At 35.8% G+C, this 22,151-nt stretch overlaps 2 protein-coding genes across 3 annotated transcripts in view; one reads left to right on the top strand and one right to left on the bottom strand.

Annotated features, from left to right (window-relative positions):
* Positions 1 to 39: 39 nt before the first annotated feature.
* Positions 40 to 10,496, bottom strand: LOC107696144 (olfactomedin-like protein 2B). Of its 2 annotated transcripts, none has more exons than XM_016496343.1 (8): positions 10,086 to 10,496; positions 6,758 to 7,021; positions 6,515 to 6,622; positions 6,265 to 6,429; positions 4,611 to 4,794; positions 3,252 to 4,265; positions 2,745 to 2,921; positions 40 to 2,652 (listed from the first exon to the last, which is right to left on the bottom strand). In XM_016496343.1, the coding sequence occupies exons 1-8, from the start codon at positions 10,242 to 10,244 to the stop codon at positions 2,033 to 2,035; spliced, it is 2,691 nt and encodes an 896-aa protein (XP_016351829.1). In that variant the 5' UTR covers positions 10,245 to 10,496; the 3' UTR covers positions 40 to 2,032. The 2 variants fall into 2 exon arrangements, with proteins under 2 accessions (XP_016351829.1, XP_016351830.1); XM_016496344.1 differs by having other exon boundaries at positions 3,252 to 4,262.
* Positions 10,497 to 13,551: 3,055 nt separating this feature from the next.
* Positions 13,552 to 22,151, top strand: part of LOC107696175 (protein FAM102B-like) — a 25,842-nt gene continuing 17,242 nt past the window's right edge. The window contains exons 1-5 of the mRNA XM_016496391.1: positions 13,552 to 13,998; positions 19,299 to 19,419; positions 19,512 to 19,541; positions 20,191 to 20,307; positions 21,204 to 21,250. Of these exons, the coding sequence (XP_016351877.1) occupies positions 13,865 to 13,998; positions 19,299 to 19,419; positions 19,512 to 19,541; positions 20,191 to 20,307; positions 21,204 to 21,250 (449 nt within the window). The 5' untranslated portion in view covers positions 13,552 to 13,864. The remainder of the gene's footprint in view (positions 13,999 to 19,298; positions 19,420 to 19,511; positions 19,542 to 20,190; positions 20,308 to 21,203; positions 21,251 to 22,151) is intronic.

The raw sequence follows: 22,151 nt of genomic DNA, 5'->3' as shown, positions 1-22,151 counted from the left end.
GTGAGTTTTGCTTTTTTGTTTTTTTTGTTTTTGTTTTTCTTTCTCATTTCTGTTTTTTTTCTTTGCTTTTTGTTTGACATTGTAATTGAATATAAAAGTAGAAAAATTGATTATTTACTCTGGAGTCAGTGAAGGAGGCATTTTGTATAATTGACTTGCAGGATTCAGGACAGTGCTGTAAATATATATCCGAAAAAATAAGATATTTTAAAGTATCTAGATAATAATTCTACTTTATACTTGTTCTTTGAAGGTTAATCATTTTAGACTAATTCTAATTGAAATAGCAGTTTGGGGTTGGGGGTCTTATGCAACATCTGTCAGTTCTTTTTAATGTGTTTCATGCCCTCATGTTTTTTTATTGGCTTAATTGAACTTTAAATTAGGTGTGCTTGACATAATTACAGCTGTTAACATAATACTGGTTGTTAATTTGAAGGCGTGGAAGAGACAAAATATTCATGTTAATTTGTACCTCATCTGTCTTTGTTCACTGTGTTTGTCTCTATTATTCTAGCCTATTTAGATGTGTGCTTGTTTCTTGTCCTGTTTAGGATGCTGTCGTCAGTTCTCACTCGAAAGCAACGTGATCATTAGCTTGTTCTTTCCAACCTGTCGTCACTGTCAAAGAAGCATTCACTTTCATAGACAGACTGAATATGAAAATACAATTTGAATTTCACAGATTATTAACTTAACTCAGGCGGTGCTTTGTTCTCAAAATGAGGATGATATATTAAAGTATTTAGTTAGAGAAAATATCACATTTCGTTCTTAGCATTGCAATAGAAATGTCTCATGTTTATAAATGAAAGTTATTTTTCATCAAATCCCTTTTTCAACATTTTTATTTTTAATATGTTTAATTTCTGCATTTTTGGAAAGATTTTTTTGTTTGTTCTCACAGTGACAGCGATGTTTTGTAACAACGCAAAGAAATAAACACTGGACTCAGGGTTGTGGGTGATTTGTGTGCATCTTTTGTTTTTAGGACGCAGACAGTCTTATGTCAGTCTGAATTTGCTCTCTGAAATTGAAGGTTTGTGTAAATGTGGGGTCTGAGGTGCTGTAAAGTGCTGCTGATTATAGGTAATTTCAAAGGTTGGGGTAAACAATGTTTTCGGGTTAAACTATAGTAGATGTGTTTTGTTTGTCCAGATTTAGCTCTGTGGATCAAGGGGTTTACAGTGTAACACTTTGCTCTCATCTACAGTAAGTGACCAATGAGAAGGCCTGTGCTGAGAACACACTCTCACTTGACATCCACTACGAAAGCAAAACCAGTGCCATATGTCTTATTTCAACTCATTTTATTGCAGCCATTTTCTGAGTCTGACAGAGATTTGAATGTCATAAGTGCTAAAAGAGTCTCAAATGAAATTGCAAAAAATATGCACAGAACGATTACAAACGGTACTGAAATGTATAAAATGTGCTGATGAAAAACAACACAATGAAAATGTGCCCAAAACACTTGTCTACTCTTGTTTTACTGAAATTATACAATTTCAAACTTTATTTTTTTTTATATGCAAGTGATAGTTGTTAAAAAAGATGTTTATGAAAATACAAATTGTATTTTTTACATTCATCAATCCCATGTTTTAGCTTTTATATTACAGTATATACAATGTATTCTAATGGATTTAAGAATACAACACCTCAACTATAATTCTGCCAGCCTTACGAGAGGTATAGCTATACACACAAAGAGGTTCGTTTCCATAGTGCATAAGCAAGCAACAATATCTAAAGACATGGCCAATAATGAAAACTGCAAAGCTCATATAGGCTAGCTGCAGTGTTGGGGTGTTAAGAAATTCAGTTAAGAAAATTGCTTTGCTTTGTTTTCACCATAAATGCAATGATAATAGGTCCATTTTTACACTATGAAAACATAACAGCATATTAATAAGTACATTAAACTACATGAAGTTAAGAAAAGCTGAGTGAACTGATCCACAATCCACTTGAACACATTTACGGTTTCTTCTATTTTGTGCAAAGGATGTACTTGCTCTGCCGTTAGGGTCTACAGTGGGTCTACATATGCAAACTGAATATTATAAGTGACCTGATGTCCATTATCCCAGGTGTACAACACCCTCTCTTTGGGATTGTAATCGATCTGAGTGATGTAAGTATAGTTGTTGCTGAAAGGCAGGTGAGGGATCACCTGAGTGTTGGTGTGGGTGTCAAAGGCATAGGACAAATTGATGTCGTGCTGATTGTAGCTATCCGTCGCGTAAAGAACGCCACATACGATGAAGCAATTACCGTAATGATTGCGCCGGAGCCCGGTCCTCCATGTGGTTTCACGCTTCATGCTTAAATCATTGGGGTTCAGGCGGCTCAAGACGATCATTTCCTGCAAGAAGCCCTCGTCGTCCAGCGCTGGGTAGATCACCCAAAGCCCGCTTTCGTCGACGGCCAGATCCATGTCCGAGTTTCCTCTCCATCTCCACGCAGACACGTCGTCATTATCAAACACTGCATCATAGAGCATGGTCCAGGCAGCCACATAACGCAACCGCAGGTCATACTTAATAATGTCTCGAGAGAATGCGCGGTTGTAGTAGAAAGCGCCATTGTAGACCACGTGGCCAGTGCCGATCCAGTTATAAGGCAGCTTGTAGGAATTAGTGAAGCGGCCTTGAATGAAAGAAAGAAAACAAAACAAGTCAAATGACTAGAAAAATTGCTTTAATGTTCCGAGTTTGTTTATTTGAATTAAAGAGCGATACCTTGTTTGAAAACATCCATGTTGCGGAATTCCAGTAGGTTGTTGCCGTAATAATAGTTTGTGACATAGACCTTGTCATCTTGAGCCAGTGGATCCTTCATCCAAGCGCCCTCGTTACGACCGTATGTATTGTGTGTGACGGGCTCTGAGATTGTGGCCAAGGTGTCCTTACACATTCCTGCAAACAAAACCAGAATTAAAACCACAGTTATGTTGGTGTTTTTAATCAGTTTTGTGCTAAACAATGCAGAGTATTCTTCATCCCATTCTGAATATATATATATAATTAATAATTGTAATTATTACTTTTACTTTCAGAAATTAATTGGTACAATTATTTTAAAAAATAATATTTAAAAATATTAATACTCACAATTTTATATGTGTGTGTGTGTAACTGTAATTATTATATATGGAATTTTTAAATAACCGTACAGAATAAAATTGAAATCAGCACTTCCAAAAAAAAAAGAGGAAAATAAATAACAAGAACATAATAAATCTATACCTGACTTCCTTTGAGGTTCCTCTCCCACACTGTCTTCCACCATAGTTTTTACAGCTTTCACTCCTTCCATTTCCTCCTCTACCACTACCTCTTCCTCTTCATCCCAGTTTATGCTATATTTGCGTTTGCCAGGTTTGCTTGTGGTTGTAGTTGTTGTTGTTGTGGTAGTTTTTGTAGTGGTCATCAAAGATGGCACTGAGGTTAATGTCTGTTTAGGAGTCATCTTGGGTAAGTAGGTAACTGAGTCTGCCTTGCTTTCAGTGACATGAGGTGACGTCACAATGGTGGTAGCAGCTCTTGTGTGAGCAGTTGATCCCAGTGAGCTTTCTGTGACTGTTAAAGTGTCCAAATGAGGAGTTGGTAATGGTGTTATTCTCCTAAATGTGCTTTGAGTTAAGCTCTCCATTGAAAACAAAGGTTTACCAGTGTGAGAAGCATTTTCTTTCAGATTTTTCTTGTTAACAATTCCACTTTCAGTCACAGAAGATACAGATGTTTCCTTTTCAACAGTCTCGTTGGTGGTAATCTCTGTTAGGGTTGGCTGTGCAGCCACCACTTTAGCAGCAGCTGCTGTGGCCAACTCATTTGTTTTTATGTGGCCCAGATTGGATGACCTGACCAACATGTTTTGAGCATTGCTTACCTCCATTTTTTTGACGATGGTTTGAGGGTTATTATGTTCCTTGGGGATGGTGACCTTCAAATTATCCATCACAGCAGGTGTCGCTGTGGTTCTTTCATCTCCTGTAGAGCTGTCTGTGGTGAAACGACTGGTTTGAGTTCGAACAGATACTGGTTCAGTAGGCGTTTTAATCGGCAAGGCAGAGTCCAACAGTCCAGTAAATTGAGTTTGAAGACCATTTCGTGCATCTCCTCCTTTTGAAACTTCACTCTTGGATTTTGGTCGGACAGACCACGCTTTGATGACCGGCCTGAAGAGGCGAGCTTTGTGATGAAGGAGCTGCTCGTCAGCAAAGAGATCAATTGGGCTGTCACCACTTTGATTATCATCTACTGCAATGAAGAACAAAATATTTTAGATAGGCAACTACAATCTTAAAAAAGGGCTTTTACAGCAATGCCATAGAAGAACCATTTTAGGTTCCCCAAAGAATCTTTCAGTGAACGTTTTTTTTCTTCTTAGTGTAAAGAACGTTTTAATATACTAATTTTAATCACTTTTTTCCAATATAAAGAACCTTTTGTTCAATAGAAAGGTTCTATGGAGTTAAAGCTCATTCATATAACCACAGTTACCAATAAAGAACTTTAATTTTTTAAGAGTGTATAGGCAAATTTTTCCAAACTTCTCTTTCTGAGAACTTTGAATGTAGATGTCAAACTCACAGTTATACTTACAGTTCTCCTCTGTGTCTGTCTCATCCACTGGGTCAGATTTATAGTATGTGATCCCCCTAACAATTATTTTTGGTTGCTTCTCCCTTCCTTGGCGCTCTTGTTCTTGCAAAGCTGCGACGGCCTTGTTTAGGTCTGATCCGCTGCTCTTCAGAAGATCTCCCACAAACTTTTCCTCATATTTACTCTGTTAAGTGCATCATAGGACACTGTGATACTGCAGCCTTTTGAGATATTATGCAATAACGTGATAGTTCACCCAAAAATGAAAATTCTGTCATCATATACTCATCCTCACATCGTTCCAAACCAATAAGAGCTAAAAATATTTTTTAATGAAACCTGAGGTTTCTGTCCCTTTATTGAAAGTCCAGGTAAACAAAACTTAGAAGATCCAAAAAGGTCATAAAGCCATTGTAAAATTAATCCATATGAACTGGTTTAATCCAACTCTTGTGAAGAGATAAGATTGATTTATATGATGAATACATTTAATTTAGTTTTTTTTTCACATATAAACATACATAGAGCGTATCACATATAGTAAACACAGACACTTGTGTGTCACACGATAGAACTAACCTCATTGGTTCTCATACATGCACATTTGAGCTTCCATGTACACCATATGTGAGGTGCTCTACGTATGTGTTAATGTAAATAAAAGTCTAAATTAAATCTGTTCATCATATAAATCAATCATATCTCTTCACTAAACTTGGATTAAACCGCTTGATTCATATACAGTGGTGTGACACATTTGAGCTTCCATGTACACCATATGTGAGGTGCTCTACGTATGTGTTAATGTAAATAAAAGTCTAAATTAAATCTGTTCATCATATAAATCAATCATATCTCTTTGAGGATCTTTTGGTCTACTTCACTTTGTCAGGCAGGTCCTATTTAAGAGATTTCTTGATTGCGAACAGGTGTGGCAGTAATCAGGCCTGGGTGTGGCTAGAGAAATTGAACTCAGGTGTGATAAACCACAGTTTTAACAGGGGGGCAAACACTTCTTCACACAGGGCCATGTAGTTTTGGATTTTGTTTTCCCTTAATAATAAAAACCTTCATTTAAAAACTGCATGTTGTGTTTACTTGTGTTATCTTTGACTAATATTTAAATTTGTTTGATGATCTGAAACATTAACAAACAACAAACATGCAAAAAAATAAGAAATCAGGAAGGGGGCCAACACTTTTTCACACCACTGTAGATTATTTTTACGATTTTTGGATCTTCTGAGTTTAGAGTACCTGGACTTTCAGTGGAGGGACAGAAATTTCTGAGATTTCATTAAAAATATCTTAATTTGTGTTATAAGGATTAACCAAAGTCTTATGGGTTTGGAATGATATGAGGGTGAGTAAATGCTGACAGAATTTTCATTTTTTGGTGAACTACCCCTTTAACAGATTATTATATAGATCATCTGCTTTGGATCTTTGATAGTCCAAGTCATTTGGCTCTTTTCATGCCAACTTATGTAAGAGTTGACAGTGGGATAAATTAGTGAGAGTTTCAAGTCGCAAATATGAGGTAACTTTTGACTCTGAGACAGTCATCCAGACATAATGTTTGGATTGTTTCATTGTTTCGTATTGGACATAATACTTATGTAATGCAACATTTGTTTTAAAAAGCACCTCCCACCTCGATGTGCTGAAAAGCAGCTGCCTCGTCATTCTGCTCCCTCAGACTCGTCCTCTTCTCCTGCAGTTGTGGAGGCAGAGTTGCAGGTGAAGTTGTGAGCAGCTGTGGATTTGGAGAGGTACTCCTTGTGTTCGACTTCTCCTCGGTCTGGTTGTTTAAGACCATCTGTCAATAATAAAACACATTCATAATGTGTTTAATATGTATAAGAAAAGAAAACGTATGTATAAGAAAAGGAACCACCACATACTTTTTCTATAGTGTCCATGCGATCAAGAAGCTTTGTGGTGACTGAATGCAATTTCAATAGATCCATGCCATAGAAGGAACCCTCCAGCAATTCCAGTATAGTTGACAGCTGTAACGATGAAGTAAATTCCGTCATGGCAAGAGCTGGTTTTATTTTAAGGGTAGGAAATGTTATGCATTCATATCCTGGCATATTTTGAACTTATTCTGGTCTATGAGATCCAACTGCAGATGTTCTAGTCACCTTAATATTATCTTTCCCAGCCTGTTGCAGCTTCTTCAACCGGAAGTCACCCTCACAGGGGTTTAAAGCCGACGGAGGTGCAATGCATGCACATTTGCAGTGGGGTCCTGATGTGATGGTCTCCACCGTATAGAAATCCTGAGGCGTCGCGTGACCGTCCCGGATCCGCTGGCACGCGCTCGCGCTCAGAGGTCTGACAACACATTTACAGCCACAGTCAGAGCCTTCCGCAAGCGCTTTCACTTTGTCATAATCACCCAGCAGCTACAAAGAAAAGAGGACGGATGCATTTTCCAGCCAGCAAAATCACCGCACTTTGTTGCATTGTAACACATCTGGACTGTTGTTATTTGTACAGTATATGGATGTGCATTTTAATGTGCATTATTGTTTTTCTGTTACCACCAGCGTTGTAAAGTCTGTTCATTTAGCTGGAACATTTTATAGTAACTTTCATTAATAACATTAACAAACTTACATTCAAACAGTATGCGAATTGCGCATATTTTAAAGACTTTTAAAATGTTTTTCAGACTGTGAGTAACTTAGTTCTCCATTCGTCTCGCGAAACATTGTCGCTCCCGACACATTAGCAAAACGATCTTAAAGATTTTTAAACAAAACACAATTTTAAACTAAATTTAACGATATGCGTGTGATATGAAAATTGCAATGAAGCGATAATGTCAGTACTTTTGAGTGTGTGTGTGTGTGTGTGTGTGTGTGTGTGTGTGTGCAGAGCTGGGTAGATTACTTGAAAATTGTAATCCGTTACTTATTCCAAATTACATGACAAAAATTGTAGTTTGTAACGTAATCCATTACATTACACATTTCAGGTAATATAATCAGATTACTTTTAGATTAATTTTGACCTTACTCACGTATCACATTGATTTAAATAGGTTAATCTTGTACCATATTGATATAAAAAAAAAACAAAAAGAAAGAAAATATATTCCATTAGTTGAAATTAAAAACATCAATTAAAAAAAGCATTTTAAAAATAAAATAAAAAGAAATAAAACACTTACTAAAAAATTAATTATTTTATTTGTTTACCTGCATGTCGTGTGGCCATTAACCAACGTCAGAGAACCGTGAACTTGTGATACTTAATTATAAAATATTTATTTTTAAATCTCAGGGGTACTTTAAGTAAATATATTAGATGAAAGATGTTCAGATGACAAAAAAAAAAAAAAGTTTGGGAATGCCTGCATTACATGTAAATAACAAATATTGTGAATTTGTGCATTTTAATGTGTTTGAAAGACAAATGCCTTCCAAAGACATTGAAATAGATGGTTAAGGATTCAAGGATTCAAAGTTGCAATGAAGCGATAATGTCATTACTTTTTAGTGTGTGTGTGTGTGTGTGTGTGTGTGTGTGTGTGTGCAGAGCTGGGTAGATTACTTGAAAATTGTAATCCGTTACTTATTCCAAATTACATGACAAAAATTGTAGTTTGTAACGTAATCCATTACATTACACATTTCAGGTAATATAATCAGATTACTTTTAGATTAATTTTGACCTTACTCACGTATCACATTGATTTAAATAGGTTAATCTTGTACCATATTGATATAAAAAAAAAACAAAAAGAAAGAAAATATATTCCATTAGTTGAAATTAAAAACATCAATTAAAAAAAGCATTTTAAAAATAAAATAAAAAGAAATAAAACACTTACTAAAAAATTAATTATTTTATTTGTTTACCTGCATGTCGTGTGGCCATTAACCAACGTCAGAGAACCGTGAACTTGTGATACTTAATTATAAAATATTTATTTTTAAATCTCAGGGGTACTTTAAGTAAATATATTAGATGAAAGATGTTCAGATGACAAAAAAAAAAAAAAGTTTGGGAATGCCTGCATTACATGTAAATAACAAATATTGTGAATTTGTGCATTTTAATGTGTTTGAAAGACAAATGCCTTCCAAAGACATTGAAATAGATGGTTAAATAACCTACAGAGTGATAATTCAAAGACAAATGCCTTCCAAAGACATTGAAATAGATGGTTAAGGATTCAAGGATTCAAAGCGTTTATTGTCATATGCCCAGTGAGGAAAACAAGTTTCCCTGAGCAATGAAATTCTTACTTTGCTGTCCACAATGAATGCCAAGACAGTGCAATGCTATACACACACATACACAAACTATACACATATACATACATACATACAATGTAAGAAACATAATAATAAAAACTATGCTGCAGTAGTAGGAATATAGACTATGAAAAAAATAGAAATATAGACTATGTGTATCTATATATGCGAGTATAGAGTAGAAATATAGAATGTGAAAATAGAAATATAGACTATGTATATGGTATCTACATATGCGAATGTACAGTATTAACTTATGTGCAAAACAAAAAAAACCATACTGAGTGATAATTCAGATAAATATTAATGTGTTCATCAGTGGTTGATGCAACGTTGAAACACTTGAAATGATTTTTGTAAATCCAGTGGTCAAATGTTGTGTAGCCACCTGACTAATGACTGGTCTTTGTGTGAATGTCCACAAATCTGCATGTAAGACTTTTTGAGTGTATATAAGCGGTAGGATATTTTAGAAAGGAACATTTAAAAGATGAAAAAGAGGAATTGAAGAATTGATAAATTATGAATAATTTATTGCTATTGTATGAATATATAATCATGTAATCCATAAAAAAGTAACTGTAGTCTGATTACGAGTATTTTAAAATGTAATTTAATCTAATTACAAGTACTTAATTTTTGGAATCTGATTACGTAATCCAGATTACATGTAATCAGTTACTACCCAGCTCTCTCTCTCTCTCTCTCTCTCTCTCTCTCTCTCTCTCTCTGTGTGTGTGTGTGTGTGTGTGTATTGTCCGATTCTATCGCTCCAGCAGCCTACTATTGCTATGGTTACTTCCTCGCGAGAACCAAAGGCCTGGAGAACGCAATGCCTATTCGCGACCGTATATGTAATATGCTCTGAAATGTTTTCTTTTTCTTTGAAAACGCTGTTTAGACGCTGTTTAATATATTTGTTATTTTGAAATCCCCCAAATTCGCACCCTGCATTCAAATAGTTAGAATTTAGAAATGTCATAAAACTTCTTCTATAGGACTATATAATAGTTGTTATCATATTTTATAGTCTATTCATATTTGAATTTACATTAGAAACTTATATGTTAAGCATTATTGTTACGTTATTAATGAAAGTTATCATGAAGTAATAGGCTACTGAAAGTTATACAGAAGCTGCACAGATAGGCATATAACTGTTAAGTGGAATTATCATATCGAGCGCTGGTGATGAGATTCTTACCTGACTTAATATATTTTCTTGGTTGTCTCTTTCAACTTGCAAAGTGTCGTCGTTCTGTTCAGTCGTCTTCTCCAGAAGTCGCTGGCGTGATTTCGGAGCGGCTGAAGTGAGAGCGAATGTCGGGAGCCATAAAACGCACCAAATTCCCATCGCGGTCATCGTGCAAGGTGTGCAATATAATCCTTCCAAACATATGCTACTTTAGATTGTGCGTTCAAATCGGGCTTTTTTCCTCTTCAAACACGATAAAACGTCAAACAGATCTCCATTTGCACTGCCCTCCAGGTGAAATAACCGAAACGGGATAAGGTTTAGCAAAAGTCCAGAGGAGGTAAAGTCCAGTTGAGGGCAGGTGCCTGGTCCCCAGCATGAAACTGGTTTGAGAAGAAGCAGGACTGACGTGACATTTGAGCTGAAATGAGGGGGCTGGATGGAGAGACGCACTGAGCGCGCTGAACGGTGCGCGCACGGATCCACAGCCGCCTTTAGCTAAAATGGCACTTCCTATTGACTTCTATTTCTAGGAATTATGTTTGTGGAATTTCTTAAATGTGTTTGAGCTACAGTATGGAGCTCACCTGTGTAGTGACGTCATGCACGCAGATGCTATAGGGAATATTGCATATGGACCTAAAAATGACCCAATAACCCCCAAATATTATTTTTCTAAATCCGTTTTAGTAGATGGGTCCATTTTATGCAAGAAGTGTGAATAAGCGTTTTAGCATTGATTTCATAATGCGTGCAGAGGGTTAACTTCTGTTTGCTTTTGTTGTTTTTTTTGTTCCTAAAAGTATATCTAGATCAGAAACATCACGCATGACAATCGAAGTGTTACAGCGCCACCTAGTGTGTGTGTGTGTGAAGACACACAGAAGACTATGCATACAAATACGCAGTACAAGTTCGTTCTTTTTCGTATATGCAAGTGCCAGGTGTTTTTTTTAGTCAGATTTTCATTCCAGTGACATTAATCTGGAACATATTGTTTTATTGCTTTGTCTTCTGGGTAAATTTCACCTTCATAAAGCCAGAACCATTCATTGCAAACCTAACTTTAGAATGTTTTCATCTGATATAAAGTCCCTTTTTACTTCTTTTAAGAATATGTCAAATCCTTTGAACTCAAAGGCTTCTAAAACTTTTAACATTCTTGAGTCTATTGTAGGCTATCTTTAAAAGACTTTCCTTTCTTTCTTTTTTTTTCTTTCTTCTTTATCATTGGTATATTTTGTTAATTTGTGTAGCTTGTCTAACTTCATGTGATGTCCGTTAGCCCCATGTTACTTCATAACTTGTTATTCTTTCAATTGCAATAAAAAATAAAATAAAATAAAAAGTGCCAGGTGTTACACTGGCTGCTCCATATTAATGTTATTACTGCGTGAATAAGAATCAACCCACTCTCTCGGGCCCCTAGTGGTCAAGTTTACCCTTTTATTTTCATAGAACCGGTGGCAGTAAACTATATAGTATGTATAGTATGTATAGTAAGTAGGCTATAATGTGACCAATACGTCACTCAATCAAGTAACTGAACAAGTAACACCATGTCACTTAAACAAGTAACTAAAAAGAAAACTGTGTTCATATTGACCAAATGAACTGTTAAAACAAACAGGTCTACAATATGTTATAAAAAAAAAGTATTATCATCAACAACAATAATAATATATGTTAACAACAACAAAACATTTTATTATTCAATATTATAATCATTTATATTTATTTATTTAAATTATTATTAATATTAATGCATATTTTGTCTCACAGAAGTGCACATTTGTATATGCGAACACCATGTTTCCCTATCTACTTCCTATAAATATGTATTATTTATAATCATACTAATAATAATATTTAGTATAATAATACAACATTATAAATTTGATAACTCTGGATGAGAAATTATTAAAAATATGTAGGTAAATAAATCTAAAAGTCACACTGAAAACAATTTATCAAAGGACACCAGCTGATTCTCATGCAACCCTGTGTAACGTCAAAATGAGTACTGTACCCTTAAGTCACAGCGTTATTATATTATACATGGAACATTATTGTGATTTCTCTTTTTGTGTACTATCAAGATTAGGTTACACTTTATTTAAGGTGTCCTTGTAACAGTGTAACTATGCATTTAAGTACTGAGTAATATTAATTAACTACATGTAGGCTACTTATTATAAGGTTAGGGTTAGGATTAGGGTTACTTGCATGTAATTATGCATAATTAATTATTATTATAATAGTAAGTACATGTAACATGTGTAACAAGGACACCTTAAAATAAAAGGAGCGTCCCAAATCGCGTACTTATGCACTATTCTATGACGTTTTGTAGTATAAATAGTGCGAGTAGTGTGTTCACACTGAAAATTTCAAAAAGAAAAAGTGCACTTTAAAGGTGCTGCATGTAAGTTTTTGACTCTACTAAAGCATAAAAATACCATAATATGTTTGCAGATATTTAAGAAACATGCTAAGTTAACATACTTGTTTATCTGAAAAACAATGCTACAGTCAGTTATTCTCCTTTGAAAATGTGAGTGAGGCCGGAATGTTGGTATCTGTTTTGGTTTGTGAAACCCGCCCACTGCCAGTTTACCCAATTGTATTTCGGCACCCCGGGTTGCCAGATTGAGGAAAACACAGTTTATTTTCATTCATCGTCAAGTACGCTAGTTCCTGTTGGTGTCGTCAATCTGGCAACCTGCATGTGCGTCAAGTCTGAGGAGGAGGGGCCGGGTAAAAAAAACCCCTCCAATATTTTGAATTTGGACTGCAATACCTAGTTCAACCACTCGGTGTCAATCCTACATACAGCACCTTTAAATACCTGGAGGATGCACTTAAATAACCGAAAAAACGAAAGGTGCATCCCAAATCGCGTACTTATGCACTATTCTATGACATTTTGTAGTATAAATAGTGTGAGTAGTGCGTTCACACTGAAAATTCCAAAAAGAAAAAGTGCAATTTAAATACCCGGATGATGCACTTAAATAACAGAAAAAAACGAAGTGTGGAATGTTGGACACTTCATGCACTCAGTTACGTAGCGAAGGGGGAGGGGCTATCAGACTCCGATTATGAATGACAGAATAACCTTATATAATTCATACTCTGCATGGTTGAGTACATAGTGCATGAGTACATAGTGTATAAGTGCATAGTGTATAGTGCGGCATTTGGGACGCAGCTGAAGTGTGGAATGTTGAACACTTCATGCACTCAACTGTGGCAGCTTTAATTACATAGTGAAGGGGGAGGGGCTATCAGACTCCGTTTATAAATGACAAAATAACCTTATATAATTCATACACTAAATGGTTGAGTACATAGTGCACAAGTACATAGTGTATAAGTGCATAGGGTATAGTGCGTCATTTGGGACGCAGCTTATGAGTTGACTGGTCCTTTAAGAAGCGCCGTCTGTGTTTCCACTACTAACGTTACACGACAACACACAATACAGCAGCAGCACTACACAAGCTTCCGCGGAGCGGAACAGTCTATCATCCACTGACTGCATATCCATTTTCAGCACCATTTTTGATTGTAACGATGTAGTTAATGATAGAAGGATCCGTTATGACTGTATTATCATCGTTAGCTTAGCTTTTTATTTTAAGCAAAGGGGATTCCAGCTAACGGCTATCAGCTCTAACAACAGAGGTTCACCAAAGATGAGCAAACAAAAGTACTAATGCTCCTCCACAGCGAATGACCAAAAGCATTATCGAGCGATAACAGGACTGGTGGGAATCGACGTCAAGATGATGAAGAAAAAGAAGTTTAAGTTCAGAGTTGATTTTGAGCTGGACGAACTGTCGTCGGTTCCGTTCGTCAACGGAGTTCTGTTCTGTAAAGTCCGCCTGCTTGACGGTGGATTCTCGGAGGAGTCATCGCGGTAAGGAGACTGTGAGATGTGGAGGGATGGAAATGGTTTATTATTATGGGTATGGGTGATATTGGGGGTTCATTCTTTATTGCTTTTTAATAAAGCATAACCAAAACAATACATGTTATGGTGCGCATACAGAGCTGTGAGATGAACTGGTCTGTGTTTCTTAATGATTAGTCTTTTATGATCATTAAGGTGTATAATTGCACATTATTTCAGTCAAGGCTGAAGTCAACACTTTTGTGTTTTTGTAGTTTTGATGATTTCAAATCAAATTCAATGGAGACTTTTCATACTATGTGACGTAATATCGAGTTATTATACATAGAATGTTCATATTATAGGGTATTTATTCAAAATTAATTAATTTCATAATAATATCTAGGCAAATTAAAACCTCAACAGAACTTCAGGTGTCAAAAACCTTGCCCAAACTACTTGAATATCATCATGTATATTATTTTCATTTATAAAGACAGTTTAGACCTTCATAGCGTATGAATAGTACACCATATATGACCTACATGACTTAATTTTTACTTTAGAGGAAATGGCCTGGTGCTCTAGAAAGCTGACATGCCATTTGTGTAAAAGATTAGCTAGTAATTATAATATGTCAGAGGCATGGTTAAAAACATAAGCATAAATAAGTGGATTGGTCTTGAATTTTGTCAGTGTGTATAGATGAAGATTAATTTTTAGCCAGAATAAACAAAAGTGGTCTAACATTTGGTCTAAGTTTCCTTGCTGTTTTTACTTTTTATCTTTTATTAATAATTGCAATATATTAAGCATATCCTGTGTGCTGTGTGCGCTTCATTTTATAGCAGTTCTTGTGCTGAGTCACTTCAGGCCACACGTTAAAACTGTATGTGTGTGTGTTTGATGTGTAAATGAGCTGCGCTGTTCTCAGACCTGCACACAGGTTGACCTGCATGCAGGATGTTGATGCATCAGAGGGGGTGGATTTAAATGTAGAGCAGTGAAGAGAAATGTGCAGTGTTACAGATTATTACTGCATGATGAATGTCTTGTATGACGCCATCAGAGGTGCAAATGTGACAGTCAATTGCTGCACCTTCCAAAATTATTCTAGATTTATTTATGCATTTGGCAGATGCTTTTATCCAAAGCGACTTGCATAGCGTTCAGGGTATTTATCAGTTCATGCATTCCTTGAGAATCAAACACTTGATCTTGGCATTGCTAGCATCATGCTGTTTGAGCTTCAAGAGTATTATCTCACTCCTGTTTCTATCCCCGTTTTAGTATCTCAGTTGAAAACAGACTGAATTTTTAAAAGGCCATGTGTTTTTTATTGAACATTATGGGTGAACATTAGCACCCAGCAGAGAGGAAAAAAGGACTGGAACTACTAATTAATAATGATAAAAATCAATAATGAAAAGTACTGACTACTAATTTCATTGTTGTTAGGTCAGGTTTGTGGGTTGGTAATTTTTTTATCACTTTATTATGGTAACTTTAATATTTGAACATTTTTGCACACAATATAGTGCAGATTATATAGACTTAAATGTGCAGTGATCAAGATGTTGAATATCCAATTCTAAATAATTGTCAGATTAACCGAGCCCTAAAAACCAAAAAAGGATGTCTCTACTCTTCCCTCTCAGTAGAGATATCACAAACCCTTTTTTCTGTCTTGCTGTAACGTTTGTCATTCACTCTTTTTTTTGGAGCTCTGCAATACAAAGGCTTCCCACAGTTAAATATTAATGTGTCAGGCAGTGAAAGTGGTCTGTCAAACTTCATGACAAATTCCCTTCAAACAACTCCCTGACAATGCTTATTCATCCAAACAGAAAGAGAGCTGTAGACCAAAACCACAGCAGCTTAGAAGATCAAGCTTGGGCTACATCAGTGCTTCTCTTTTCAGTTATGCAGTTTGCAGGGAGTATCTAAGGTAAGGTTCATGAGTTTATTCTCCCTCCAGACTTGAGTTTGCCTCCATCCGCCTGTGGTGATTCTTTTGAAGAACTCCTGTTTCATTGCAGACATCTTGTGGGAGAACCTAAGGAAAGAGCACACTGAAACTGAGCACTCCTGCTCTCATTTGCTCAGCTGACTTTGCCATGGCAACGGCATATTTTCCAAATACGGAAATCAGACCAGTGGCTTTTCATGGTTCTTTATTACAATATTAAGCCTGTTGCACATTTTGGCATAAGCATTGGTTTAACAGCTCGTTATTCCAGCAAGAGCAGTGATGCTAATGGCTCTAGCACATGCATGCTGCACTAATTGTGTCTGATGGACCAATGAAAAAATAGTACTACTGTGCCATTTTTCCAGGAAGATAATGAGTGCAGAATGATATGGTAGATTGTTTTCATTTGTGCTAGTAACGCATACCATTAGTACCTAATGCTACTGAATTCATTATGTCCTCTGTGTTTTCTCATCATTAGTGGTTTGTAGGGAAGGTATTAATGAGTCATTGTGATGCTAAATTGTTCCAGTAAGCTCTGTGCACATCCAATGAAGTCTATTAGATCAGAGAGTCAGAGGCCAAACATTATTATTTAATAAGAATGTTAATACGAAGATGGAGGCCTCCTGTATCGACCAGAGCTCTGGCCTTGCTCGGGTTGTATGTCTGAATTATGAGTCTGCAGCTTTTCGTTTATAGTCTCACTGCCAGTAATTTGCCTATAATCATATCAGTCAGGAAAGGAGTCATATTACCTGACATTATCATGTCCTCCTTTTATTATCATTTGCAGTGCCACCTTTGTGTTGGTGAGAAGAGGCAGCAAAGCGGGACTTTGGACTATGGAGCACTAAGGAGAAATAACAGTTAAAATCAACATGAAATCATAGTGTAATATGATTTGATCTTGATTTGATTAATAACTTGATCCGCCTTGAAATGACTTTCCTTTTTGGTGGACATCGTTATGTGAGCCATTGGTTATAGTGTTGTTAACCAGCAGCCAAATAGCTGTTTAGACATTATTTATAGGCTACTGCAGGTTCTAAAATTACAAATGTAAAATTTTAATTTTAAAATGTGAAATTATCAGTAGTTAAAATTTAATTTAATTTACATGTGATTAAGCATCACTGGGATTCAGGATATTAATATCAAGTTCTGGTCTACAGTTTGTGCTATCCTGTTTACTCTGAAACATGTCTCATTACGGAAGTAAAATGGCTTTTGAAATGCATTTCACATTGATTTTAATCTTTTTTTTTGTTGTCAGTGTTTTTGTGTTATTATTATTATATGCATGTCAAGAGCTTAATTTAAGTGAAAGACAGGTTGTTTACAGCGAGTCAGCAAAGTTTTGTAGTGCTTTATTACCAGAGGGTTTTCAGTCTAAAGCACTTCAAGTCCTCTGAGGTCTCTATTAACAGCAGGTGTCTATTCCCTCTGCCCAGCTTTTGTAAGTAAAAAAAGTGTGATATTTTGAGCGTTACAACAATTGTAGAGTTCATTCAGCTGAACAAGCTTTTGCATGTGTCATTGTGTTGTTAGCTTGAAAGAAACTCTCTCACACTGTTTATTTCCTTAGAAACCACCCATGTTCAGTGGAAGGAAAACAAACAGTTTTTCGTTGGTAGGAGAAATATGCTAGCATTGTTTAGAGAAGTCATTGGCCTCTGCTGCTATGGTGACAGAATCAGAGTTGAGGGAATCTCCCCAGCTGGATGGGAGGTGCCCGATTATGTGTTATTTTGGCTGTTTCCCAAAGACGTCATTGTGGAGCATTAGGAGATGACAGAATATGTGGAGGGACTCTGTTCTTTTCCCTAACATTATATTAATGATGCATCAAATGCAAATTTATTTTTTCATAATAGGGTAGGTCTGTGGAGCACTATGTGTGCCATATTAATAAATAAATATTTTCATTAAAAACATTAATAAATATGATAAAATATATTTTAATAAATCACAATTTGACAATAAATAAATTTATATCATATCAATAAATACATTACTGTCACGTTTCATGATTTATTTATTTATTGGAATTTTGACATACATGGATATACATTACCATCCATTCAAAAGTTTGGGGTTAGTAGAACGATTTTATTTATTTTATTTTTTTTAAGAAATTACTCTTATTCAGGAATTCACCAAAGAATACTGAAATACATAAAAATATTAAGCAGCATAACTGTTTTCAACGTTGATAATAATAAGAAATGTTTCTTGACCTAATCAGTGTATTAAAATGATTTCTGAAGAGACTGGAGTAATAGCTGCTAAACATTCAGTTCTATCATCACAGCAATAAGTTACATTTTAAAATATTGTTACAATTTTAAATATTTTCTATTTTAACATATTTTACAATATTGGTTTACTGTATTTTGATCAAATATATGCAGTCTTGGTGAGCATAAGAAACTTCTTTCAAAAACATTTAAAAAATGCTACAGATCCTAAACCTTTGAACAGTAGTGAACATATGCTTTCAATGAAATATTTATTTATTAATATGGTACACTCACTCCTCCATACCACTGATATTTTATTTAGATAATATGAAAATCTAGTTTTATGAGCAGTGCTGCTTGGCCAAAGCAACATACAGTTAAGTGTTTAAAAGGGCATTACCTTGCATTTGCAACATGCATCTTTGTGTTAGCACTGTCCTTTGACTTCCAACAGGGACAAAACACTTCATCCTGACATTTATATGCTTGCAGTGTTGTGTTCACTCTCTTAGATGTGTATCATAGCATCACAATTTCCCTCAAGCTCATTTTATAGACTTGTATCTCTTCAAAAGCCCTCTGGGCCTCACTCGCCATCTGCCCTGTCTGCAAACATCTGTCTTAATTGGGAAGCAGAGCACCTGCACAGGGAGGTCCATTTTCAGATGGGAAATTAATTAAACTTCTTGTTGTCAGTATGGCCTTCTGCCCTGTCTGCAAACATCTGTCTAATTAGGAAGCAGAACACCTGCACAGGGAGGTCCATTTTCAGATGGGAAATTAATTAAACTTCTTGTTGTCAGTATGGCCTTCTGACTCCAGGCTCTAATTAATCACAGAATGTGAGTCAGACTCTTTTAATGCAGTCGACTTGAAGTGAATATTAAAGCTGGATTTTGTGTGACTCATTCTGTTGTGAAATCGTTTCAAAATCTCCCTGAGGAGCAATGCTGCAGGAACTGTCCACCCCTGTTGGAATTTGCAAATGCAGATGTGAGAGAGGGTTCGCGCTGTTTTGGATCCGTGGATGTTTGTTTTAAACTCTTGTGCCAAGTCTGTTCTTTATAGTGACATCTTGCTTTAACAACCCGGTGTGTGTTTGCATTTCACAGCGAGACGGTCCAGGCAAACTGTGTACGCTGGAGAAAAAGATTCTCCTTCCCCTGTAAAATGAGCGCTAATGCTGGAACCGGAGTCCTTGACCCCTGTGTGTGTCGAGTTTCAGTCAGAAAGGTAGAAACACACATGCACCCTTTTTTGGTTTACAATAAACAGTTTGGAGTTTAAATACTGAGAATGATTTGATTGTTTTTTTTATGTATCAGGAACTGAAAGGTGGAAAGACTTATGCAAAGGTAATTTCTTTTTCCTTTTTGAATTAAACATACCAACACTATTCAATTTGCTTTTGTGTAGTTGACAAAAAGCAACATGTGACATTCGCAAAGTCACCTAATACTATTTTAAAAAGCGCTTACTAATTCTTTTGGAATTATTTTACAAGTGGTTTTTACAACATGATGTTAATTGAGAGGCTATGTGGAATATTTATAAAGATTAAAATACTAGTCACTCTGTAGGACTATTTAAATCAACTATAAAAAAAAAGCTAAATTGTGATTTTAAATGGTGAAAAAAACTAACTTCCATGTACATTCATGTGTGTTTTAAGCTAAAATCTTCATGTTGCAAAAAACAAAACAAATTTACCTGTCATGAATAGAAACTAAAACAGGGCATTGGTTATTCATCAAGTAGACAGTTCTGTAGAGGATTATAAAATATTGAAAGCAAAGGAACAGCTGAAAATAGATCACTCTGGAACACTGTGTTTGTATGTGATTCTGTTTGTGTATGAGTAGTGCACTTCTGTTCATAAAAGCATTAACCTTATTATTTAGCTTTTTACTCTAAAGCTTCAGTGCTTTTTATTTTAAAATTATTTTTTTTCTGGCAAAAATAAATGTCTTTCCTGAATTTGTACTGCTTTGGCTTTCTGTACAGCTGGGTTTTGCTGATCTCAACCTGGCGGAGTTTGCAGGATCGGGTAGCACCACACGCAGGTGTCTATTGGAGGGTTATGACACCAAAAACACTAGACAGGACAACTCCATCCTTAAGGTATAGAACCGCTCAGACTTCCTTTCAGGGTCTTCTCAGCTATTTCTTTATTGCTTTATTCTTTATTGCATTCTTTGATTTATGTCATTTTAGTTGTTAGTAGTGGTCCTTTTGGTCACTAAAATCCCCATGAAATCAAAATAGACAATTCTTATTTTTTTTATGGAATATTGCAGTATTTATTATAAATGTTTTTTTCCCCATGCACATCATTCTCTTTTTTTATTCATGTGCCCTCATAATCTTAACTTCCCCAAAATAACTTCCCCTCCATCTTGCAACAGCATCTCTTCTCTTCTCTGATGACGTGTTTACTGGTGCAAGGGCGGGACAACCTGTCACTCACATGAGATGGCAGCAGTAGCAAACTTCAACAATCATTCAATCAGGTTCAGTCAGTCAGTTCCCAATGGACAGAATAAAATCCACCCCAACATTTTTTTGTTCAAGAAGCCGTTTCATTCGGATACATGTCACAATAGGGAAGAAAAGACTATTGCAACTTGTTTAATGCCGACTTTAAGAAAAAAACACTAACCCCAGATGTGTATACCTGAAATCATATTATTTTAAAGGGGAGTAAAACCATGTAAAAACTTTGGGGGAAAAAATGACCTTTTTACCTGGCAGATAACAAAACAAGTGAAAAAAATACCCCTCTTTTTACTTGGTCACTAAGCAACCATCCAAAACACCCTAGCAACCGCATAACATCACTCTAATAATCACTCAGAGCACTTTAGCAACTGCCTTGCAACACCCTGGAAACCATCCAACACATGCATGTGAATTTCGTATAATCAAGAGCTACTCACATTCTCAGAAAAAAAAAATCCAAAAATAAAATGTCATACACATCCAGTTTCTTACTTTTTGTCATTTGTCTTTGCCTGCAGGTGATTATCAGCACACAGCTGATGTCTGGGGACCCCTGTTTCAAAACGTGAGTGTTACGTTTAAATGCTTTTGAATATGTTATAATTTGGTTGGAGATGCTACTGAAGTGAGAAAGAATTGAAGTTGGGTTGTAAGAAGGCCCTATTTTTTATCTCTACAGCATGCATTTTTAAAATTTAGTTTAGCTGAAGACCCACAGACATGGCTGGACTTACCATTGGGCTTGAATGGGCTGCAGCCCAGGGGCCCCATCTTGTAGGGGGCCCTGCCTTAACCCGTTTACATTTGTTCAGTTATGTGCCAGTCAGAAATTATTAGCTGCATTTCAGGAAATTATTTGCGCATACGGGCCAGCCGGGGCTAACAGCTTCCAACTACGACCTTCGAAGCTATAATCAAACAGCATAAACTGGAATTTATGATTTTTTTGACATAGAAAAAGGACACGCGTATTAAATCACGTCTGCGCTCGCACATTTACATAGATAATGATAAATTCTCACATGTTCAAGCCTCACTTCTTTACAGAGGATGATTCTATATTATACTAATGTTCCACTAAATTAATCTGAAGAGTTTTGAGCACTCTCTCCCGTCCAAAGACTATAGAATACTCTAATATCTTACAGGGACTTTGTCCCGTCTCACTACCACCACACAAAGTGGAGCAGAAATTTCATCAAAACGATTTTAAAAAATAAAAATAGCCTATTAAAAAAAACTATTTTTTTAATAGTAAAAAATTATTTTACAAATCTCTATATAACAGAATATATGTTTAATCACGTCCTGAATCTCGGTGCGGGATTGCGCATTTTGGTTTTACTCATTTTCGCAGGTTTAGCACGTTTGGAAAATTCCCGCAAACATTTATTTAATATACAATGTAGGTTAGATGAGTTAAAAAAATTCACAGAGAATATCAGATTAAGTCAATCATTTGAAAA

This window comes from Sinocyclocheilus anshuiensis, unplaced genomic scaffold (assembly GCF_001515605.1).
Source record: "Sinocyclocheilus anshuiensis isolate Anshui unplaced genomic scaffold, SAMN03320099.WGS_v1.1 scaffold306, whole genome shotgun sequence".
NCBI classification, from domain to species: domain Eukaryota; kingdom Metazoa; phylum Chordata; class Actinopteri; order Cypriniformes; family Cyprinidae; genus Sinocyclocheilus; species Sinocyclocheilus anshuiensis.
The sequence above is the reverse complement of the archived record's forward strand: the minus strand, read 5'-3'. Positions and strand labels throughout refer to the sequence as shown.